At 27.7% G+C, this 21,366-nt stretch overlaps 2 protein-coding genes across 2 annotated transcripts; both read left to right on the top strand.

Annotated features, from left to right (window-relative positions):
- Positions 1-4,666: 4,666 nt before the first annotated feature.
- On the top strand, positions 4,667-8,410 carry LOC106684108 (general odorant-binding protein 19d). The gene is made up of 7 exons (XM_014426000.3): positions 4,667-4,792; positions 5,736-5,799; positions 6,655-6,707; positions 7,271-7,306; positions 7,383-7,503; positions 8,115-8,185; positions 8,275-8,410. The coding sequence occupies exons 1-7, from the start codon at positions 4,739-4,741 to the stop codon at positions 8,290-8,292; spliced, it is 417 nt and encodes a 138-aa protein (XP_014281486.1). The 5' UTR covers positions 4,667-4,738; the 3' UTR covers positions 8,293-8,410.
- Positions 8,411-10,316: 1,906 nt separating this feature from the next.
- Pcf11 (Pcf11 cleavage and polyadenylation factor subunit) lies at positions 10,317-17,703 on the top strand. The gene has a single exon (XM_014426093.3). It carries the CDS (start codon positions 10,896-10,898, stop codon positions 16,329-16,331), a length of 5,436 nt encoding a protein of 1,811 aa, XP_014281579.1. The 5' UTR covers positions 10,317-10,895; the 3' UTR covers positions 16,332-17,703.
- The last annotated feature ends 3,663 nt before the right edge of the window (positions 17,704-21,366 follow it).

Here is a 21,366-nt window from a genome sequence, read left to right as displayed (position 1 = left end):
TAATGGGAGGGAGCTGACAAAGCATTTCGCAAATATTATTCACTTTGTTAAAATATTTCGCCTTGTACACAACATTGAGTGGACCATCTATAAAAACCGTGAAGGCAGAGCTAATTGCAAAGACCAAGAATTGGTGATTCTTTAACAAATTCCTGATCTACTCTTTTCTTATTATTATTGTTATTAAAATTTTCCATTAACATTGCACATAATACAATTATCACACTTGTAAACTCCGGGTCAGCCCTGGGTAAAATGACGTAGCCAGTTATGGCTGAGTACAACTTTCATAAGGAAAAGTTTAATCGACACAGAAATTTTGTTCAATATTTTGTGTAGTGTAAGGGCTACAAGAAAATTCAATATTTTCCACAAAAATGTAGCTCAGTATTTTTGCACAAAATTTTAAGCGGTTTTATACCAGTGTGATGGCCCCTTAAAAGCTGTTCTTTTATAGAAAGCATTTATTTATTTTTTTGTTAGATAGTTATGGTCACTGAAACATAAATTAGGCTAGTTCCACGTACACATCTGTCGAAATTCTCCGCAAAAATTTTGATTATTTTGTAAATATTATATTACAGCAATTAAAATCTTTTTATAAATTAAGTAATTTTAAGTTATATAGAGAGAAATGTTTTTTTAACAGAAAGCAATGTCCTAACAAATGTAGTGGGTTGCTATAATGCACAGCTATAATACACATGCTGATCTATCTTAAAAGATAATGCAAAAAATAATATAAACGAAATACAGAAGTACAATACTTACACATTTTTTAACAAAAAAATTACATTTAATTTGTATTTTTTTTTACATTTATTTCTTCTCCCTTAGTATTTTTTTTTTAAAGATTATATACTTAATCCTCTCATTGCATCCAACTCTAGCATATCTCATATTCATCTTTTCCGGCGACATGGCACAAATATTGAGTTTACTACATAAGTTTTATTTTTATTTAAGGACTCTTTCAAAATCGATATTTTCAGTAAGCACATATAAAGAACGTTAAAGAAATAATATGAAAACGTAAATTGAAATATAATGACAATAGGAAATAATGTTGACACCAAATAAATAGGTTAAAACTAAAAAAATAAGTTATAAATAAATAAATTAAAAAGAGATAAAAGATGTTGTAGGTTTTAAGTACATGAATATGGGACAGTGGTCCCTAAACGTTGTACCATGTTATGATAATTTAATACAAATTTCATTCAACTGGAAGTTATTAACCTCAAACATTTTTTTATGAAATGAGATAAAAGAAGTTTAAAACAAATAAATCAGATTAAAATAAATATGTACTCAACTAATTTCCATGCAAGTGATAATGTATAATGCCCAGTTATACATTCAAATATTGAAATTAATATAGGAATATAGGAAAATATTAATATTTTATGATAAATAAATAAGTTATATGTTAGAGAAAACACGATTTTTTTTTTTCATTTTATATTAATATAATTTAATAATTTATACTATCTTCTTAAAATAAAAATATACGATGAAGACGAGTTTGTAAATGACAATAAAATCTTCCATTGAACCAATGATTTTATTAATACCAGCGATTTATGAAAAGTTCCGATACAAATACAAAGTATTGGACGGAAATACCAACTCCACAAAAATATCGTCTCCCTCGCCTCAGTACGGTTTACAATATTTACAATATACAGGCAAGGACCTAAGGAAGTTAAAAATGACAAAAGGTGAAAGTAATTCAAATATTTTAGAACACTTAAATTAAGATTTTGAAGTACTAAACGCTTTAAGCCATTCAGACATTTCAAAGTTTGAATAGGCACCAATAAGTTCCTGTAATGTAGAAAGAGGCTTTTGCAACATAAAGCTATGCTTATATACATATATATATTGATTTTTATTATATACTTGGTTTATCATAAATTTGTTAAAATACGGGGTTTTATGTAAAAAAAAAAAAAAAAAAAAATCGTAAGTAAATAATGTGGTTTTAAACAAATATTTCATCATTTTTGTTAAATATTTGCCATTTTTAAGCAAATTAGGTTTCTGGGCATAAGTAACACCGGTACAACCGTAAGGGTCGGGTTGGCAGGTACAGTGCCTCCAATCTCTCCTCATACCGAAAAGCCGAGTATCTTTTACCTGAGAAGGTTTTGACGGAAACCCTTATGACCTTTATGAAAATATTCCTTTCACCAATCCAATTTTTTTTTAAAGTAAATAAATTGCATCAATTATGTTCTTTAATAAAAAAAAAAAAAATTATGGCATCACATAATAAAGAACATTAAATTTTACTTGGAATGAAAACCATAACTTAATAATGTGGTAAAATAGTATAGAAGTAATAAAAAAAAAAAATTATAATTATTTAAAAAAAAAGAAACAAAGTACAATTTACCTATAACTCCTTAAAGGTACATCCTAGTGAAAAAGTTACTGCATCACTAATTTAAAAAACATTGATCCTGGTCGAATGAGGAAGATAATTTAATAATTTGGTCATGTAGTACAGACACTATTTATTCATTGAACAAAGAATTTAATTTTAATTATATTATTTCAAAATTTTTCGAGACCAGGTAATATTTATCAATTAAATAATTTAATATCCAAAATAGTCTCAACACTATATATTTATTTATTTGTCCAACGTTTCGGCCCTTCCAGCCATCCTCAGGGACATCTTCAACATAAATTTCCTCTCACATTAATTGTTTTCTCTTTGCAGGCTATTTTGCCCAGGTCAATATCTTTATTTAAGTCAAAAACCTTTCTATTTAAATTTTAAAAAACCATTCACTCATCCATTCTATAATATTGTCCACACTATAAAAACCCACACCATAGAGTTTGTTATATGGTGTGGGTTTTTATAGTGTGGACAATATTATAGAATGGATGAGTGAATGGTTTTTTAAAATTTAAATAGAAAGGTTTTTGACTTAAATAAAGATATTGACCTGGGCAAAATAGCCTGCAAAGAGAAAACAATTAATGTGAGAGGAAATTTATGTTGAAGATGTCCCTGAGGATGGCTGGAAGGGCCGAAACGTAGGAAAAATAAATAAATATATAGTGTTGAGACTATTTTGGATATTAAATTATTTAATTGATAAAGAATTTAATGTTCTTCAGTTTTTTATTCCATTTTTTTCACCATTTAGGAATTAAAAAAAAAAAATTCTTATCTCTTATTTTAGTGACTTAGTAAGTGATTTAGAAATAATTTTATATGTCTAGCTCCTGGACTACAAGAGAGGGTCCATCAGGTATAACCTGTGTTGCACTCCTAATGTCATACTAGAACCATAAAAACTCTCAAGTGTGCCCAAAACTTTAGACCCACAACCATGAACCATCAACTTATTTGTGTTTCACTTTGACCGCACCCCCAACCATCTTCTCGTACGTCATCCACCGTCAACTATCTCTCATAATTAATTAACTTAGCAATATGATAAAATAGTAATATAAAGAAGGAGTAATATGAACTGATTGAGAAAAAAAATAGACCTTATCATAAAATATTAATATAAAGCGAATGAAAAATAAAATAAAGTAAACGCATCCTTACTGAGAGACAGTGACTGTGGAACCAAACAATAAGTCTCCTTACTTTTTAAGTTTTTAAATATTTTTAATGTTAACTTTAAATAAGTACTAGACAATGTTGGGTTCCCATTAGATAGAAATTATTGGACTATGTAGGGAAAGAATTGATATAATATCAATATTACAATTGAAAAAGAAGAAAACGATGTTTAATGTTCCTGAAGATGGCCCAAAACATTGTATTTAAATTATTTATTTTCAGAATAAATAATAATTAACAGAGAAGATGTTTATTTAACACTCAACTAGGTTATATAAAACTTTTCCAGCCATGGAACCAAAATTATAGCTTTTACAGACTTGAAAAGTCTTAGTTTTTGCACCAACGGTCGCAGTCATTACTCTGGTATATACTGTATGACAGTAGCAGTCATTACAGCATTTACTATTATGGCAGTACTATAACAATAGGATTATTCTGCTACAATGACAATAAAGCTACTATCACATGAAATGAAACATGTATAAGCCTTGACAAAGATCTGTCACACTATATTACCAGTAATAATGATGGGTGGGAAAATATTTTTCTAATATATTGTTGTGTTGGTGTTGGACGGTAATTTGAAGACATCTGAAAATAAAATAAATCAATGCCAGAGTTAAAGTCTGGTTATAAACAATAAGAATTATACAATTAACAATATTTTTATAATTAGACCACCAATGACATCAGTATGTATGTTAATCGAAAAGTACTCAGAAGATTATGGCTGAATAATTTTTGTAATCAGATAAAAACCTAAAGTATTTTTTGTATTCAGCTAACACATATGTTAAACACTATAAAAAATATCTTCAAAAATACTTATAAGATGAGCCGAATACCGAAAGTACTCAATGAAAGCTAACCATGTACTTCCCATCTCTAGTAAAGCATTCCTACTAATTGTTTATTTTTGCATAATAAATACAAAATCATTTAATTTTATCCTTAACAAAATTCTGCCAATCATTATTTACAATAATAGAGAGGATATGTATTTCCTCACCATCAATATCCTACCATCTTTCTAATGGACCCTGGAAGTCTATTGTTATTAGAAAAAATATCATTAGATCTGTGAGATAAAACAGAATGGTCAACCACACAGAAATACAGTAAACAGTGAACAAAATATTAGAAATGAAAAACAGTTTATTTCTATTAGCTTTTTTAGGGATATTTGTTAACAATGAGGTATTTTTTTATGTATATTTTTCAAAACTTGAATAATATTATTAAATGTAACAGCATTATTAAGTAATTTCTCACCTAAAGAAATTAGTCTTATATTTTCTATTGTTATCAGAAAAATTCAAACTGGATTTTTTTTTAAATCATGAGGAAAATATCTATTATACCTACAAGTCTAATAATTGAACATAGTTTCCAAATACCAACAACTTTTAATCTGTACTTTTACAATTCATGTTTTTATTTATTCAAACCAAAAATAGTCGGACACTTAGTTTGTCATTACCTTTAATAATTTTCTCAAAATTATTCTTTCTTAAGTTTTTAATACTATAAAGAGATGTGTTTACTGTGGAGAATATAAGGAACATGAGTATTAATTTTTAATAATATTACAACAACTTTTTCTTTCTAATATTTTGTGGGTTTATCACAAGAATATTTGAATAGGTTTTAAAACACTTCTCTTAGCTCTTAATAAGTAGTGAGCTCTTGGACCTTGTTTTCCTACTCACTTTTCTCACCTACTGCTTCTTTAATACTTGTTACAGTATGTATTTCTATATGAAAATTACATGTTTTTTTTTTTTTATCTATTATAATTCTTGGAGTTTCTTGCTTCTCTTATATTGACAATAGACAGAGTTTACAAATGCCTCCATCAAATTCAAATAACCGGTTTCCTTTTTTTAATACACCTCTTTTCATCCTTTATACTCTTATTCTAGATTCAATATTTTATTCTTCAACATTAGATTATTTTCATTCAATCTCATCACTTTCTGGTGTAAGATTTCAATACCATCACTTAATCTTTCAGTGATATGTTCCCATATCTTATAATTGGAACAAATGGTTTTAATAAAATCTATGAAACATTCTTAATCGTTAATCCCAATATTTATTAAGATAAAATATGATAGATTATTTATAAACTGTTTTTCAGGCTTTTGGAATTGGTAAAGAGATGGCTGCAATGCAATGTAAAGCTAAGTTCAGAGTGCCTTACAGTGAGTTTTTCACAAATAGTTATTGAAAATTTATTTATCCATCCAGAAAATTAATATAATTGGATTCTATTATGTTATGGATATGAAATTATCTTAATGACAAAACTGAATTAGAAAATAAAAAAAAAAATATTGCCGTGTTATAACTTTTGTTTCCCTAATTACAATTAATTCGTAATTGACTTCAAGGATGACCCCATCTTCCATGCCCTAGTTAGGGAGAGAAAAAATGTTTCAAATACATTTATTCATACATACATTTATTTCAAATTCATACTGAAGAATGAATTTTTAACAGAATCTTTAGCACTATTATATCAATTTAGTTGATTCTAAACTAAAAATTTTAAAAACAAAAGCTTTTTTTATTTACCCTATTTATGGCATATAATTATTTATTTGCACTATAAATGAGAGTACAAATATCAATAAGTATAAGTAAACTCATTGCAATATTTTTTTTGTAAATAAAACAAAAAATAAAATAAACATAAGAAGATGGTCAGGGTTGCAGTCAAAAAAAGAACAAATAGTTTACAACTATTTTAATGTCTGACATTTTGCCCCACTTTGCAGGGCTTCATTAGGGTTAAAAAGATACAAAAAAAAAACCAAAAAACTGAGAATACTACAACAATAAGGAAACATCGGACATTAAAATAGTTATAAACTATTTTTTCTTTTTTTGACCGCAACGCTGACCATTTTCTTATATTTAAATTTTTATGGTCTACTATATATACATATATAAAAGAAAAAATATGTTAGACAATTATAGAATGATAGCTTATTTTTTTAATTTAATGTATTTTTATTTTTTATTTTACATTATATAAAAACTTATGTTCAAAACAGGTGATATAGAAAAGATTAAAAATCGGCAGATGCCTGAAACTAGGGAAGGAAAGGTATATTAAGTATTCTAATGTATTTTCTTTGATTTGAATGAGTTAAAAAATAAAACAAGAAGCCTTTATTAATTATATTATTTAAAGAGACATTAAAACTCCCTAATTTTTTTCTTTATTTTATCAAATATTTCAATCATTTAGTTATTTTATTTATTTATTTATGTATTAAACATACATAAATACATTGACACAATGTTTTTTCCATTATACTTTTTATGTATGTGATAGTGATTATTATTACATTTCTACATTTTTTTTTCTTAGGAATGTATCGTCTTTTTTAATTGTTTGCAGCCTTCATCTATGTCCTATGTTTAATCCAATGAAATAATTACTTTCATACACATAAAAAGTATGATAATGAAATAACATAATTTATAGATGTTCAAAGAAATAAAAAGATGTTGAAAATGAGCTAAAAACTTGAAACATACAATAAAAGTGTGAAGGAGAAGTTTTAAGGGTTCTGGTATTACTTGAAATAATATACTTAATATAATTATTAATAGCCCTTCACAAAGTAATTAATTGAAATTGAAATTAAATTGACAATTTTACAGTGTATGATGGCCTGTATATTGAAGAAATTAAAAGTAGTAAGTGAAACTATATGTAATTACTGACTGCATAGTCATCCACAGACATCAAATAAATTTCTGGATAACATTTCAGATCTCAAGGGATGGAAAGTTTCAAGTAAATACAGTTAAGGGGTGGATTGCAAACAAGTATAAAGATGATACTAAAAAATTAAACAGAGCATATGCTAAAGCAGATGCTTGTGCAGCGGAATGTAAGTAAACTGATGTTCAGAGTTTTAAAATTAATTAATTATTGGTATATACATTTTTTTAAAAATATATAATGGCAAGAAATTATTGAAAATACAAAAAAAAAAAATAATTCTATTAACGCTGACCTTTTTTTTGTATATAACAGGGATTTTGGGACAAAAATTTTGTGACTATTATGAACTTGTGTTTAGATGATTATTATTTTTTTTTACAAATAACTAAGTTCTCAAGTTTCCTGGAAAATGTCAAAATGGAAATCATTTTATGTTACCGATCCCAAAGATGTCCCAAGTCCAATATTAAAAAAAAAATTAACTTAATTAGAATCCGAAAGTTTTCTTAACATCCATTGCATACTAACAACTATGTTAATCAGTGAAGGTAGGCCTTTTCACCAATGTCACTTTATCAGTTTTAGTTACCTTTGAGTGAATGTAATGATAATCTAAATGTCAATGGATTTGTATTTGAGTAAAGTTTTTTAGACCATTATTTTCTCAAATATTCATTCTAGTGAACTTTCAATTTATTATGCAGGGCATAAGTACTGATACTGTATAATCATTATCTGCCTTATTTATTTTTTGTTTTTATTCTCTTTTGATTACAGTACCAATGTTAGGAGAAGATGAATGTGAATATGCAGTAAAAATTTTAGAATGTTCTAGGCGAAGAAAAAAGGTAATTTATTATTAATCCAATTAGGTTTTCCAAAGTAATTTTGATTAGTTGTTCCTTAAATAATATGTACCTTATTTCTGTTGCAAAAGCTAAAGGTTTCGACATGAAAATTGTGTGGAAATACAAAGCAGTAGGATGGAAATTAGTATTCAAACAAGATTAAAGGAAACTTCACAATTGATTTTGAAAATTTTTAAGTGCACATTATATCTCAGTATTATATCTAATAAATACATATATTTTAAGGTCTAATGATCAGCATCATTTGTTTTGTTTTTTTCCTAAATTTCAGCATAAAAAAAATTCTAAATCTACAAATAAACTTTCACATTTTATTTAGATTGTTGTTTAAATAAATTCTCACGTAGGTATGTGCTTACTCAACTCCCTTTTAAACCCATTATTATATAGTTTTATTTTTTTTTATCTCATTTAAAAATTTGAGATTACTAATCATTAATTCTTGTGAAAAAAGTTGTATAAGTGTATAAGTTATTAGTAAAACTTAGAAATTTGTAACTTAATAAGATAATTGTAGCTTTATTCCTATTTTAAATTATGAATGTAATAAGACATCCTACCAGTTGAAGAAAAAGAAGTAAAATATGATCTAGATTATAAGAAAATAACAAAGTTTTACAAGTCTGTAAAATACAAAACAAAACAAAAAAAGTGAACTGTTGATGAACTTATAAGGTAAAGGCAAACTTATCATAAAATAAGTAAATTTATTTTGAAAAACAATTTATTTTCTGACAAAAGACCAGAAATAATTAAAAAAGTATGTTATACGTTTTCTGTCATAAAAAATATATATAATAAAATGTCATAAGCATAATAGTATACTTAACAGAATGCATGATTTTGAAATATGTACTACATTTCAAGATTATTAAACAAGACAGATAGTATCATCAGCTTCTATGAAAACCAATTAATGAAAAAAATAACATTAAATTATTCCATTTGTTACAAACATTATGTGAAATACACAATTTATACAGTTTTATGGACAAAATTAACAATATTAATTTTGATAACTAACAAGACAGCCAATACCTCTTAGTAACATGAAAAATAATGATTGAGTTACATGTTTTTGATAATAAACGAAAAATTGTTTTTTTCAGAATGCAATTTCTTTTTTACTAAGAACCTTTAAATTGTTCCTAAGTATTGAATTTATTAGCTAAAAGTCTGTTTTTTTATTTTAAAAAAATTGTTTCATACACATTTAAAAAATCTATTTATATACATACATATGAATGTGGGTTTTTTATTATTTTAATAATAGCAACAGACATAATTGTTTATCATTCATATCTATTTCAAGTGGAGGGCACAAAAAAAATTATTTTAATAATTATTGAGTGAGAAAAAAAGTACATTTTTATATTTTCAAATATATCATGATTGAGTTCAAGAAATTATTTTTGAAACACAAACATGCACCTCATTTCTAAATTTGGAGTTCCTTAATATAAAATTTATTTCATATAATTTGGTTCAACTTGTAATTATTAGAAAGTAGGAATAAAATGACAGTGGGCAACCATTTAACAAAAAAAAAATACAATAAGACTTTGGAATGGTATCCTTATTCATTTAGAGAACAAAACTGCATGATCAAAATTATATGAAAGCTAACCAAATGAAAAATGATTTACACTAAATGTGAATAAAAAAGTGATTATTGAACAATTGGAAAACAATATTATTTTAAATTAGAATGTTTAGATAAACAAATTAGTTATTGTTTACATTATCATCAGCCACAGTTGTCATCAATCACCTGTTATATCACCATTTTATTTTTTGTGACGTCACAACCACTGCCTCTCATTATTATATAAAAATAGAGAAATAAATTAGTTTAGCAATAAAAATACAATTGAGTAAATTTTTTTAGAAAATAAAATATGCAAATATAAACAATAATATTTTCGTAAACTACTAAATTTATATTTTCGGAGGTGATAGGCATTTCATGACAATCGTGGCATTCTAAATTTGTAAGATGCTTATTACAATTTTCTACGTAATTCAATTTTATTATTTCTAAAGTTATTAAGAATAAAATATTTCTTTTTATAGTTTTTTTAAATACTGCTGATCAAAATAAATTGAGTGAGATTGTTAAGAGAAGGGAAGGTTACGCAGTTATTGGCTAGTTCTAAGTTAGTCCGTGATCGATCACGGTTAGGGTTTTGGGTTTCCATATTAGTGAAATCTTGACTGTTGAGTGCGTAACATCTAGTGCTGTTCTTGAGAATTGATGTGCAAGTTCTCGTCATAAGCAATGTGGATATATTTTTTGATCTGCTCCAGTCATCGGAATTCATGCAAGTACTTTTATTTTCAGTCCAATTATAACATCTTTTAAAAATAATCGTTTAGTATAACAGAGGTTAAACTAAACATTTTCAAGGTGTTGTCGCAGACATTTGTGTTTATTCAACCCTTTATAGGTGTGAAAAGTTTTTATTTGATTTGTTTTAATAAATTAATGAAAAGAGACAAGAGGCTATGTTCCTAACAGTTGGTGATATCAATTTATTGGACTTGGGATTTGTTAGTGCTTATAGTTACTTTAAAATAAAGGTTATGAGTGTTATTGAAGAGATGGACTGAGATTATTTTTTAATACATTATCAAACAAGAGTGTTGTTCTATTAATGCTTATGGACTAAGGATTGCTACAACTTATACCATGTATCAACATACAAAAGTCAAAGGTGTTGCTGAAGAATATACTTCATCTTTAACCGATCTTACTGTTAACAGTAAACCATTGATAAATATGTTAACTATGCTAGCAGAAGATTATATTGAACATGCACCAACAATTGTGAGAGCAGTAGAAGCACATCTACAGAAAGTTAATGGTGATGTCAAGTTACCTGTGTTATATTTGATTGATTCCATTGTTAAAAATGTGGCTAAGGAATATGTAAGTTTATTTACACAAAATATTGTGTCTACTTTCTGCACTGTTTTTGAACAAGTTGATGAAAAGACACGTTCACAGATGTTTAAGCTAAGGCAAACTTGGAATGAAGTTTTTCCACCAAAGAAACTTTACGCTCTTGATGCTAGGGTAAATGCAATAGATCCAGCTTGGCCCATCACTGCTAATCCTCCCCATGGTAGGATTCATGTGAATCCTAAATTTCTAAACCCAGTCCCACAAGTATTTACTACCCCAGAGGCCACTCAAAATATAACTGATGGAGCAATGCGAGAGGAATTGCTAAAAAAACAAAAAGAATTATTAGAGCTGCAAAAACGGAAAGTAGAACTTGAATTGCTTCAAACTAAAGCCATACTTGAAGAACAACAGAAAAAGTTAGAAAATCAAACTGCTAGTTTTAAAACTGAACCATTACCCAGTAATGTTGAAAAACCTAAAATTACTCCAGATGTTCCAGAACCATTTCCTCCTATAAAAACTAAAAATTCTACTGATACCAACCGTGAAAACAAGTCAGCTTTTGATAGTTCTAGGGTTCGTGATCCACGATTACGATTGAAAAAAATTAATACCAAGAGGCCTAATGACCCTACTTTCAATATACCTGAAAGGATAAAATCAGGTAAAATCAATATTTTTAATGAAGAAAACAGTACCAAATATTCTGAAGAAAATCGTAATGTTGTGAATAGTGATTTTAATGGTATAAAACGTAGTGAAAGAAGTGATAGACGGACTGAAAGGAGGCAGAAAAAGTATAAGGAACATAAATCTAGGCCTAAACCAGTTTCAGATGTTCATGGTTCTGTTGACCCGAACCGTGGTAAGATCATAGCTAGTGAATTAATAAAGCAAAAAGAGCTTCCACAAACAGTTGTCGATCCAACGACAATCAGTTTTATTGCTGATAAATATAATATTTCTAATGTTAGTAAAGAAAGCGATAACAAGTCTGAAGAAGCTGATAAGACCAAGACTAAAATTAGTCCATCAAAAAGTCGAGTACGAAGTAAAGGAAAAGAGAAAATTAAAAGGAAGATAGAAAGTCCTGTTAGTGCTGTGTTACCAATAGAAGAAGAAACCACAAGGAATCATACTGAAGTCCACTCCACCATAGTAGTTACTGATGAAACTTCATTGCATAGTAGGAGTTCCATTCATGACATGGATATAAGCATGGAAGTTGAAGAAAAACCCCACATAATAGAAGAAAGTAAAATTAAAGAATACACTCCACTAATACCTAAAGAAGAAGCAATAATTCCTTTAACTACCTGCAGTAATGATGCTACAGTTAATAATCCCAACTTACCTGCAAAAAGTATGGATCCTGCAATAGATTCATTCAGAGATATAGATCTTCGTCTTTTACCACAGTCAAAAACTGAGCCTGAACAACCTCCTGAGAAAAAATCGAAGGCAGAAATTCAAAAGTTGTTCGGAGAAGAAGATGTAGACCTTAGAAAATTTCCTCCACCTACTCCTCCCACTCCACCTCCACCTGTAATATCTAACTCATTAGACTTGATTAATGATGTGGAAATTACCAATGGCTGGGCCAACTTTAAGCGATCTTCCACAGACACCACAAGTCCAAACAAATCTCCTAATAAATCAAAGAAAATGAAGACATCTTTCTCATGCCCAAAAGTTTCATTTTTTAATAAGGAAGAAGAAGACCCTGAAGAAAGCAGTAGTTTGAAATTTTCTGAGCAAGAATCAGAAGGTAGAAGTCATTCTTACTGTTTTATTATGAAGCAAGCCGAAGAACAACTACAGAATGAAACTATAACTTTTGCTGAATATAATCAAATTTTAAAAGGAGTTATGAGTATGAATGAAGAAAGAAAATTACAGGAGGCTATTTTAAAAGATGAAATGGAAATGGTTGATTCTCCCGGTGATGCAGCTGTTTCATCAGTGACTTCTGAATCAGTGAATATTGATAAAGAAGATTCTTATAATTCTCCTGATTTAGATGATGACATGAAATCTGTAGGATCAGACAGTAAAACTGATGTGAGTGATAGCCAATTTGAAAAAAGTAAAAATTCTAATGAGGCTATGATTAATTCATTTTCTGATCATGGAAATGAAAATAATTTAAGGAAAAGGAGCCATTTTAAAGATCAGTTTCATCGAGGCAAAGAACCAAGGCATAGGTATTTTAATTCAGATCCTTATTTTCTTGGAAAGAATGTATTATGTATGATGAGACCTCCACCTCCTAACTTTGTTCATCGTCCTCCAAGAAAAGAAATGATGTTCAATAGGTGGCCATATCAAAATTTCAATCGAGCACCATTTGACTCAAAACGTATAAATTTCAATCAGTTGTCAAGAATGAGAAACATACGTCATCCCCATGACATGTCCTTACCATCTGCAGACCCTAATGTTCTTGAAATGATTAAAAGTGATCCAATGACATACGTAAATGTTGGTGGGATGAGTAAAGAAATTCGTTTTTATGGTGAAAATGCTATTATAATGTTAGATTGGGATGACCCTCGAGACTTAATGTTCCAACCAGGTTCTCGAAGAGTTTTTATTGATGGTGTGGATATTTTAACTCTTCAGTTTAATTCTCAATATAGGGAAATTACTCTTACAGACGGTATAAGGATTAGAATACGTTTAGGAGCACCTACAAGAGAACTGTTCATAGATGGTCGGTTTTATGATGTTAAATTTGGTGGTCCTCCTGTAGAAATAAATCTTGGAGGGCGAACCCACCTCATTCAACTGGAAGGACCATTACCATTCCTCAAGATAGGACCTACTAAAAGAACTGATCTTGTTGCAGGGAAAGTTAATTTGATTGTTGATGGAAACATAGACAACATGTTTCCTGTTTATCTTGATGCCAAACCCCAGAGATTCGAAATTGGAAATGTTCCATTTATCATTAGGTTTGTTGAAGCACTTCAGACAGTTGTTATAAATGGACAGCCATTTAAAATTCAATTTGGTGGCTTACCAGTTCCTATATTTTTCCGAGGGGAAAAACATTTTCTTCGGCTAACATCTCTTCCTACTGGAATTACTCCTGGTTATGTAAATATACTTAATATGGAAGGTGGACGATTACCAACACCACCGCCCCCTAGAACTCCACCTCCTCCTCAGATAAATGGATTTGAACCCTCAGTGGCACCTCCTGGTTTCATTAAACAAAATCTTCCTGGTGAAATTCAACAAGGATTAATCAGACCTGTACTTCCTGTCACTTACTTTAACCCAGATTACCAATTATACAATGGCACACCAGGTGTTGAACCATCAGTTGATGTTTTAACAAGTCTCATGACACCACCAACAGCTCCTAATTTCTCTCAGGTGCCTACTCAAAATTATGTTGTTGAACCATCTCAAGAAAACACTGCTGCATCTGCTACACCAGCAGCTATCACAGCTTCAACTCCTGATATAAATGTTAGTGAATTGTATAAAAAACTAGTAGCTATTGGAGTAGTGCCTCCATTAAAAGAAAAAGAAAAGGAGAATACTGAAAATAGGTTAGCTGTTAAACCAGTTGATTTTTCGAAGCCTGAGACCCTGAAAGTAAGACAGCCTGGACTTATTAATAGGCTGTACTCTGGAATACAATGTAGTTCATGTGGTGTCAGATTTGCTCCTGAACAAACTGTGAAGCACAGTCAACATTTAGATTGGCATTTCAGACAAAATAGAAGAGAGAGGCATTCTTCAAAAATTGCACTTTCAAGGAAATGGAACTATGATGTTTCTGATTGGATTCAATATCAAGAGATTGAAGATTTAGAAGATAGAGCTCAAAGTTGGTTTGAAATGCAAGACAAAAAAGTTGACGTGAATGAGAAAGAAGAAAAAGATGAACCAACTGTACCTGCTAAAGGTTTTGGTGAAAATCCTTGTTGCACTGTATGTAGAGATAAATTTGATCAGTTCTTCAATGAGGAAAAGGAAGAGTGGCAACTGAAGATGGCTATTTCTGTGGATGAGAAATTATACCATCCTCTTTGCTATAAAGATGAACAAGAAAGTGAAGGTAGGAATGTTGGTGAAATGTTAATGAATATTCAAGAGGAATTACATTCTATTGAAACAATCGTAATTGATGATTCAATTGCTAATGAGGATGAAAGAAAGATAGATCCTGATGCAGATTCAAAAGAGGAAAGTCACAAGGACATTTCTGGAAAAACTGATGGTGATAATTTGGAACAAAATAGGCTAAAAGATGAAAGCAGTGATGAACCATTTGTTCCAGCTGGACCATTTGAAGAGAATCCAATATGTGTAATATGTTCCGAAAAAATTGAAAAATTCTTTTGCGAAGAAAAGAAAGAATTATTTCTTAAACCTGCAATTTGTATGAATGAAAAACTTTATCATCCACATTGCTTTGAGGAACAACATGAAATTCAACTTGAAAAGCAGTTAAATGAAAAAGAAGAAATCAATGAACATATCGAAACTATTGTTGTAGATGATTCAATCACTATCAGCAATGAAGGTGGAAACATTGAAGAAATTGACCTAGAAACTGTGAACATGTCGACCGATGAACCTGTTCAAGAAGTAACAGAAAAATCAGAAGTAAGTGATTGCAGTATGAGGCAAGATGATAGTGATGATGACATATTAGAAATTGAAGTATTGAAGCCAAATATTGAATCGTATGAAATTCTGGATGACGATGATGAAGATGAAATTATGAAAGATGAAAGTGAAGATTTCGAAAATGCTGAAACCAATTCAAAAGATAGACTTGAAATGGATACATCAGGAAATGAAAGTGAATCAGACAATGTTACCGTAAAAACTGAGAAAATTGATCTTGTGAACTTAAATTTGCCTGGGAACCCCAGTCATGTCACTGAAACCATTTCTTTGGATGGTAATTCAGAATTTTCAGCTCCTACTATACTATTACCAAAGAAAATAAAGATTAATATTTCTTCAATAATTCAAAAGAATAATGTTGATGATATTTCTAATGATCAGCAGAATAATTCCAATAATGTGAGGATCGAAGAAAATTCGATAGCTTTTAACAATTCGGAACCTTTACCTCCTGGTGAAGACTTATATCCAGCTCATCTGAAACCGAAACTTGTGGGAAAAAGATTAGCGGAAGTGAATGCTGTAAATAAGGGGAAAGAATTATCAGGCCTTTGTTCAATTATGTAAATATTTTCAAGCGCGCGGTTTAAGGAGTTATGTTAATAGGTATAAATTTTGTTAAAAAAAAATTAAAATTGAAAAAAAATGGACAGATGGAATCTGATTTACTAATTATTTAAAAATTAAATAAATGTGAAAATAAAGTGACTCGTTCGAATATAAACTGTTATAAATAAAAGACTGATGAATATCCGCAAATTTGTAAATATATATATTTTTGTTAATAAAGTTTCTAATTTATAGCAGTGGTTTTGATTTTTAGTACCACCCTCAACATTATTTACTTACAATAACTGGTTTAAAAAAATATTCATAGTGGTAGTGTCCAAGAATGTCAGATTTGTAATTATGATTTAAGCATTAAATATCTTCTTGGTGATTGGTTTTAAATTTATAAAGAAAAAAAAAATTATTTCAACATGTGATAAGAAATGATTGAGCTGTTATCATAATTTGTTATTGTTACATCTTTGATTCTAAAAATTTGTAAAATTTATTTTCTAAATGAAAAAAAACAAAACAAATATTACCAATTGTTTAGAAATCATTTATTCCTAACAAATTAGAATGTTATATTTTTTTATAAATTTTATATTGTAATAAAACAGTGAAAATTTATTTCCTCAATTTATACTGTACATTGGTGTATCTAAAGTGTATGTATGTACTTTTATCAGTGTTTATAAAATGTTAAGGCAGTCTGTAGGAATAGTCTTTTTATTATTGTAATTAATTATGTTTTGTTTTATTGTAAGTAATCAGATATTTCTCATGAAATATGAAATAAATCTGAAACTCTGTATAAGATTTTTTGTTTTAAAAAATTGAAGAATGTACAAGGCTAATATTCTATCTACCGTGGTACAACATTTGGACTCTGGAAGTATTCAAAGGAACAAAATTCATTTACCACACCTGCATATATTGTATATTTGTTAAATAAAAGTTAAGAAAAAATATAAGTTGTTTGTTTTTTTTCTCTTTCCTTATACTAAGTAAGGATTTAGTATATACATTTTTTTCTTTATTTTACTATTTTACTAAAGTTACATGAATAATACATGTAAATAGAATAATAAATATTTTAATTCTGTAATCATTATTTTCATTAACATGATACTTTAAAACATTGTTATTCCCTTATTTGTTTTCAGATTAAGTGATTATATTTAGGTTTTAACATAGAATAGTTAGTATTTTAAGATTGATTGCAATTTGGTCAAGTATATTTATGTTTCCAAGATGAGTAACATGAAAAATGTTTGAAGCAATGAACAGAAGCTATGATAAATACTATTTTGTGTAAATATATATTTCTTAGGTTTATTGTACTATAAATGTTTGTGAAAATAAAATTGATCATTATTATTTACCTTCATTGTGTGTTTTTATTTAATTTCCCTCTTTATCTAAAAAAATAAAGAAATTGTATTGATAATAAATTTTCATGACGAAATAATTTAATGAATTAATCACGTAAGCACTATTTGGTAAATTGGTAGTCCCCTAGTATGATTCAAAGATGAAATAATTGAATTAGAGTATTTAAGTCATTAAATACTCTAAGAAGAAATGTCAATTTCTTCAGACAATGGGAAGTAGAAAAGCAAACAAAAATTATAAAAAAACATTAGTGCTGTTAAAATGTTTTATTTTTACAGTAAGGTTCTTAAGGAGATATTGAAAGTTTAAATATTTTAAAACAAAGGAATGTCAATTACTTTTTGTTTTCAATTTATTTATTTTTAAATTAAAATTTTCACTTATTTTACACAATAATACTTTAAAAATTATTTTGTATTTAAAATTGCTAATCATTAGAACTATTTTTGTTGTAGTAAATTCGAAACTTTTGGTACTAAAGATCTATTTAAAAATGTTAGTTACTTGCTTATTCAGACAAAATATTTTGTAGAAATGGATTAATTTATCAATGAATTTGATTAATTCACTAAATTATCAATAATTGGTTATCTTTTTGAATGGGGTCTAATTACTTTATATTTATTTATTTCATACACTTCAGAATTAATTAATTAAATTATATTCTCATTTTAATTGACATTAGTTACTAAAACTCTTGTACTTTGGAAATTAAAGTGAAAATTAAATAATTGACCTTATAGATAATAAAGGATAAAATAGTCTGGGATTTAGTAAAAAATATTTCAAAATAGTAAAATTTATTAAATGGTAAACGTCATTTCGACACTTTGCATGACCTTCAGGGTTAAATACAAAAAATATAAGATACTGAATAATGTAGAACTACTTTAGGAGTATAAAATTACTAATAAATGTGAACAGAAGAAATTAAACAGTTATAGTTTAAACTGTAATTAATTATAAACTGATAAAATATCAAAATGAAACATTTTATTTTATTTTATTAGGGTTTATTAAACATAATTTGTTTATGTTAGAGTTACGAAGTGTTATATTCACCTATAATTCATTATATAAAATGTCTGATTATACAAAAGTAATAATGAATCTCAAACCCATAGGTCAAAACACTATCAACACAAGAATTATTATTTTTTAATTTGTATATTTCAATTCTTCAGCGTAAGTATTATCGATCAAAACAACAGGTTTACCAATATATGGAGCACTTATTTATTTATTTGTTTTTGGGGCAATCCCTGTACAAATAGAGTTACCCTGTAAAATACATAATTTAACAATTATTGTAATTAATGTTACAAAAATAATGAATTAAAAACCATTTATATAAACTAATAATTTATAAATTAAATAATCATAATAGTAATAATTTATGTAGTAGTATACCAAATAGTATACCCAAATGTGAATTAAAAATCATTTATATTAGCTAATAATTTACAAATTAAATTTAAATTATAAATTATTATATAAGTTAATAACAAACAGTATACCCATACTGGGATTATCTTATTGTGAAGATATATATTCAGTTCTAAGTTAAGGCTTTGTGTTTCAAATATAAAAGGAACTTTAAGATCCGATTGTAAAGGTACAGACAAAATTTCACACAACTGGTTTTAGTTAATGTAGCTTCGTTTCAGCATGAATCGGATTCAGTTCTCATGATATGTCCTGCAGTTTGTTATAAAATAGGAACAATCCTCCAATGCCATTCCATCACAAGCTGGACATAGCTTCTGTGGGTCCAAAATTATATGGAGCACTTGATATATAGATAATACTTTTTAGCTGAAAAGTAATTTTTTTTCTCTTTAACTTGGGTTTGAATAATTCTCTGCTCAGTGAATTTATGATATAAGAAGAATTTAAATCACCAGATATTCACAAAATCAATAGTAATTAAAGTAGCACTTTGGCTGGCTTCAAATCACCTGTAGAATTACAATAATTCTTTTTTGATGTTGATACAAAATAAAAATAAAATGTTAATACTTTATATTTTATAATAAGAATTTAAATTTTCTTATTTTTACTTCTTAAATTATTAACTGTCTCTTCTGATTTTTATTTTTTTTTAAAGAAACACAGTACTAATTATAAATAATAAATTATGAAAAAATGATTAAAAACATAGAACAAAATTTCCACTGTTAGTCTATTCAGTGAAACTATTTTTTTTTTTAAACTATTGTTAATTATAATCTTTCAAGAATAAATATCATTAAAACCAAAACATATCTTATAGTTTCAATTAATTATATTTTGTAAAAACAAAAAAAATCAATTTAATTATTAATAAATATTTAGTCAAGAATAGTTATTATTTACCATAGTTATTTATTCAAACAAAATTTAAAAATATTCAAGACAGAGATAAAGGTATTAGAAGGATAAACTGTTAGAGAGATTACTATTTTACGGTAGGATTACTTTAATGTTAAAAAGCTATATTTCAGCTACCTTGATATACTTAATATATAAAATATAATGAACAAAATGAATCAGTCATTTGATGGTTTGGTTTAAGTCAAATATATTTATATAACTTGTGATTTAGAAGCATTTTTCCTTAATTAAAATAATTACATATTTAGAAATAATGATATATATATATATATATATAACATTTACATGTAAGTTATAAGATATATAACAATTACATACTTACATTTAAATGTAAAGCTAAGTGGGAGACCATAGTTACACAAATTTAGTTTAATGATATTTTTATTTCCCTTTTTTACAGTGTAGATCGAGAAAGCTCATTCAGGTATAACAGGCAGCACAAGAATAATATGCTTTCTTTGAGTAATCCAGTCAATTAATGGAAAAAAAAAATGTTAACTTCTATTTTTCTCAGATCTAAATTTCTATAAAATAATTGTTTCTTCCAATTAGCTCATGTCAAACGAGAGATAGATCTATCGATGACCATCATAAACCATTTTAAAAGCAGCTTCAGTTGAAGCAGTTATGAGTATGTGAATAAAACTTAGGAGAAGAAGTAATTCTTTGGTAATAAGTGTAATGGATGCTGATCAAAATAATCAATAGAAACTTCAACATTTAAACTTTAGTTCTCAATTCAGAAAAACAATATCAGTAATCAGAATGATGCTATTTGTAAAAGTTATTTCTGCCATAACTATTATAAAAAAAGGAAGAAAGAAACAGCTATTTTGACAGTAGCAAATTACAATAGTCATACTGAAAGATCATTGATTATGTGATGTAATTAATAAATAAAAGGAATATCCGACGGTATAAATGGTCCAGAAGAATAAAAGAGGTAAAGGAAGAATAAAAGGTCTGGGTGTGGTAAATATAACTCAAATAATAATCAAACCATTTAACGTGAGCCAATGTTTTGCCCCATTTTGCAGGGCTTCATCTGGGCTAACAAAAGATACAAAAAACTAAAATAAAGTAGTTAGATATAGGTGTAAAATGTAATGAATAATTAAAAAAATTATGAGTAAAGAATATTTGTGTCTTTTCTAGCTCTAATGAATCCCTGTAAAGTGGGGCGAAACAGCTCAAAATAAATAGTTTATTTACTATTTGAGTTACTTTTAACCAAACCCTAACCTATTATTGTTCCTTTAATTTATTTTTATTCTTCTGAACCTTT

This window comes from Halyomorpha halys, unplaced genomic scaffold, assembly GCF_000696795.3.
Source record: "Halyomorpha halys isolate HHAL.00 unplaced genomic scaffold, Hhal_1.1 Scaffold29.1, whole genome shotgun sequence".
Lineage (NCBI taxonomy): Eukaryota > Metazoa > Arthropoda > Insecta > Hemiptera > Pentatomidae > Halyomorpha > Halyomorpha halys.
This window is presented reverse-complemented; position numbering and strand designations above follow the sequence as displayed.

Excerpts from the sequence above, each read along its gene's own strand:
- Pcf11 (XM_014426093.3), top strand. The coding sequence starts at position 10,896 with ATGTATCAACATACAAAAGTCAAAGGTGTTGCTGAAGAATATACTTCA.
- LOC106684108 (XM_014426000.3), top strand. The coding sequence starts at position 4,739 with ATGAAAAACAGTTTATTTCTATTAGCTTTTTTAGGGATATTTGTTAAC. Across the intron at positions 6,708-7,270 it reads CTGAAACTAGGGAAGGAAAG|TGTATGATGGCCTGTATATT; the intron begins GTATATTAAGTA and ends ACAATTTTACAG. Across the intron at positions 7,307-7,382 it reads TATTGAAGAAATTAAAAGTA|ATCTCAAGGGATGGAAAGTT; the intron begins GTAAGTGAAACT and ends ATAACATTTCAG.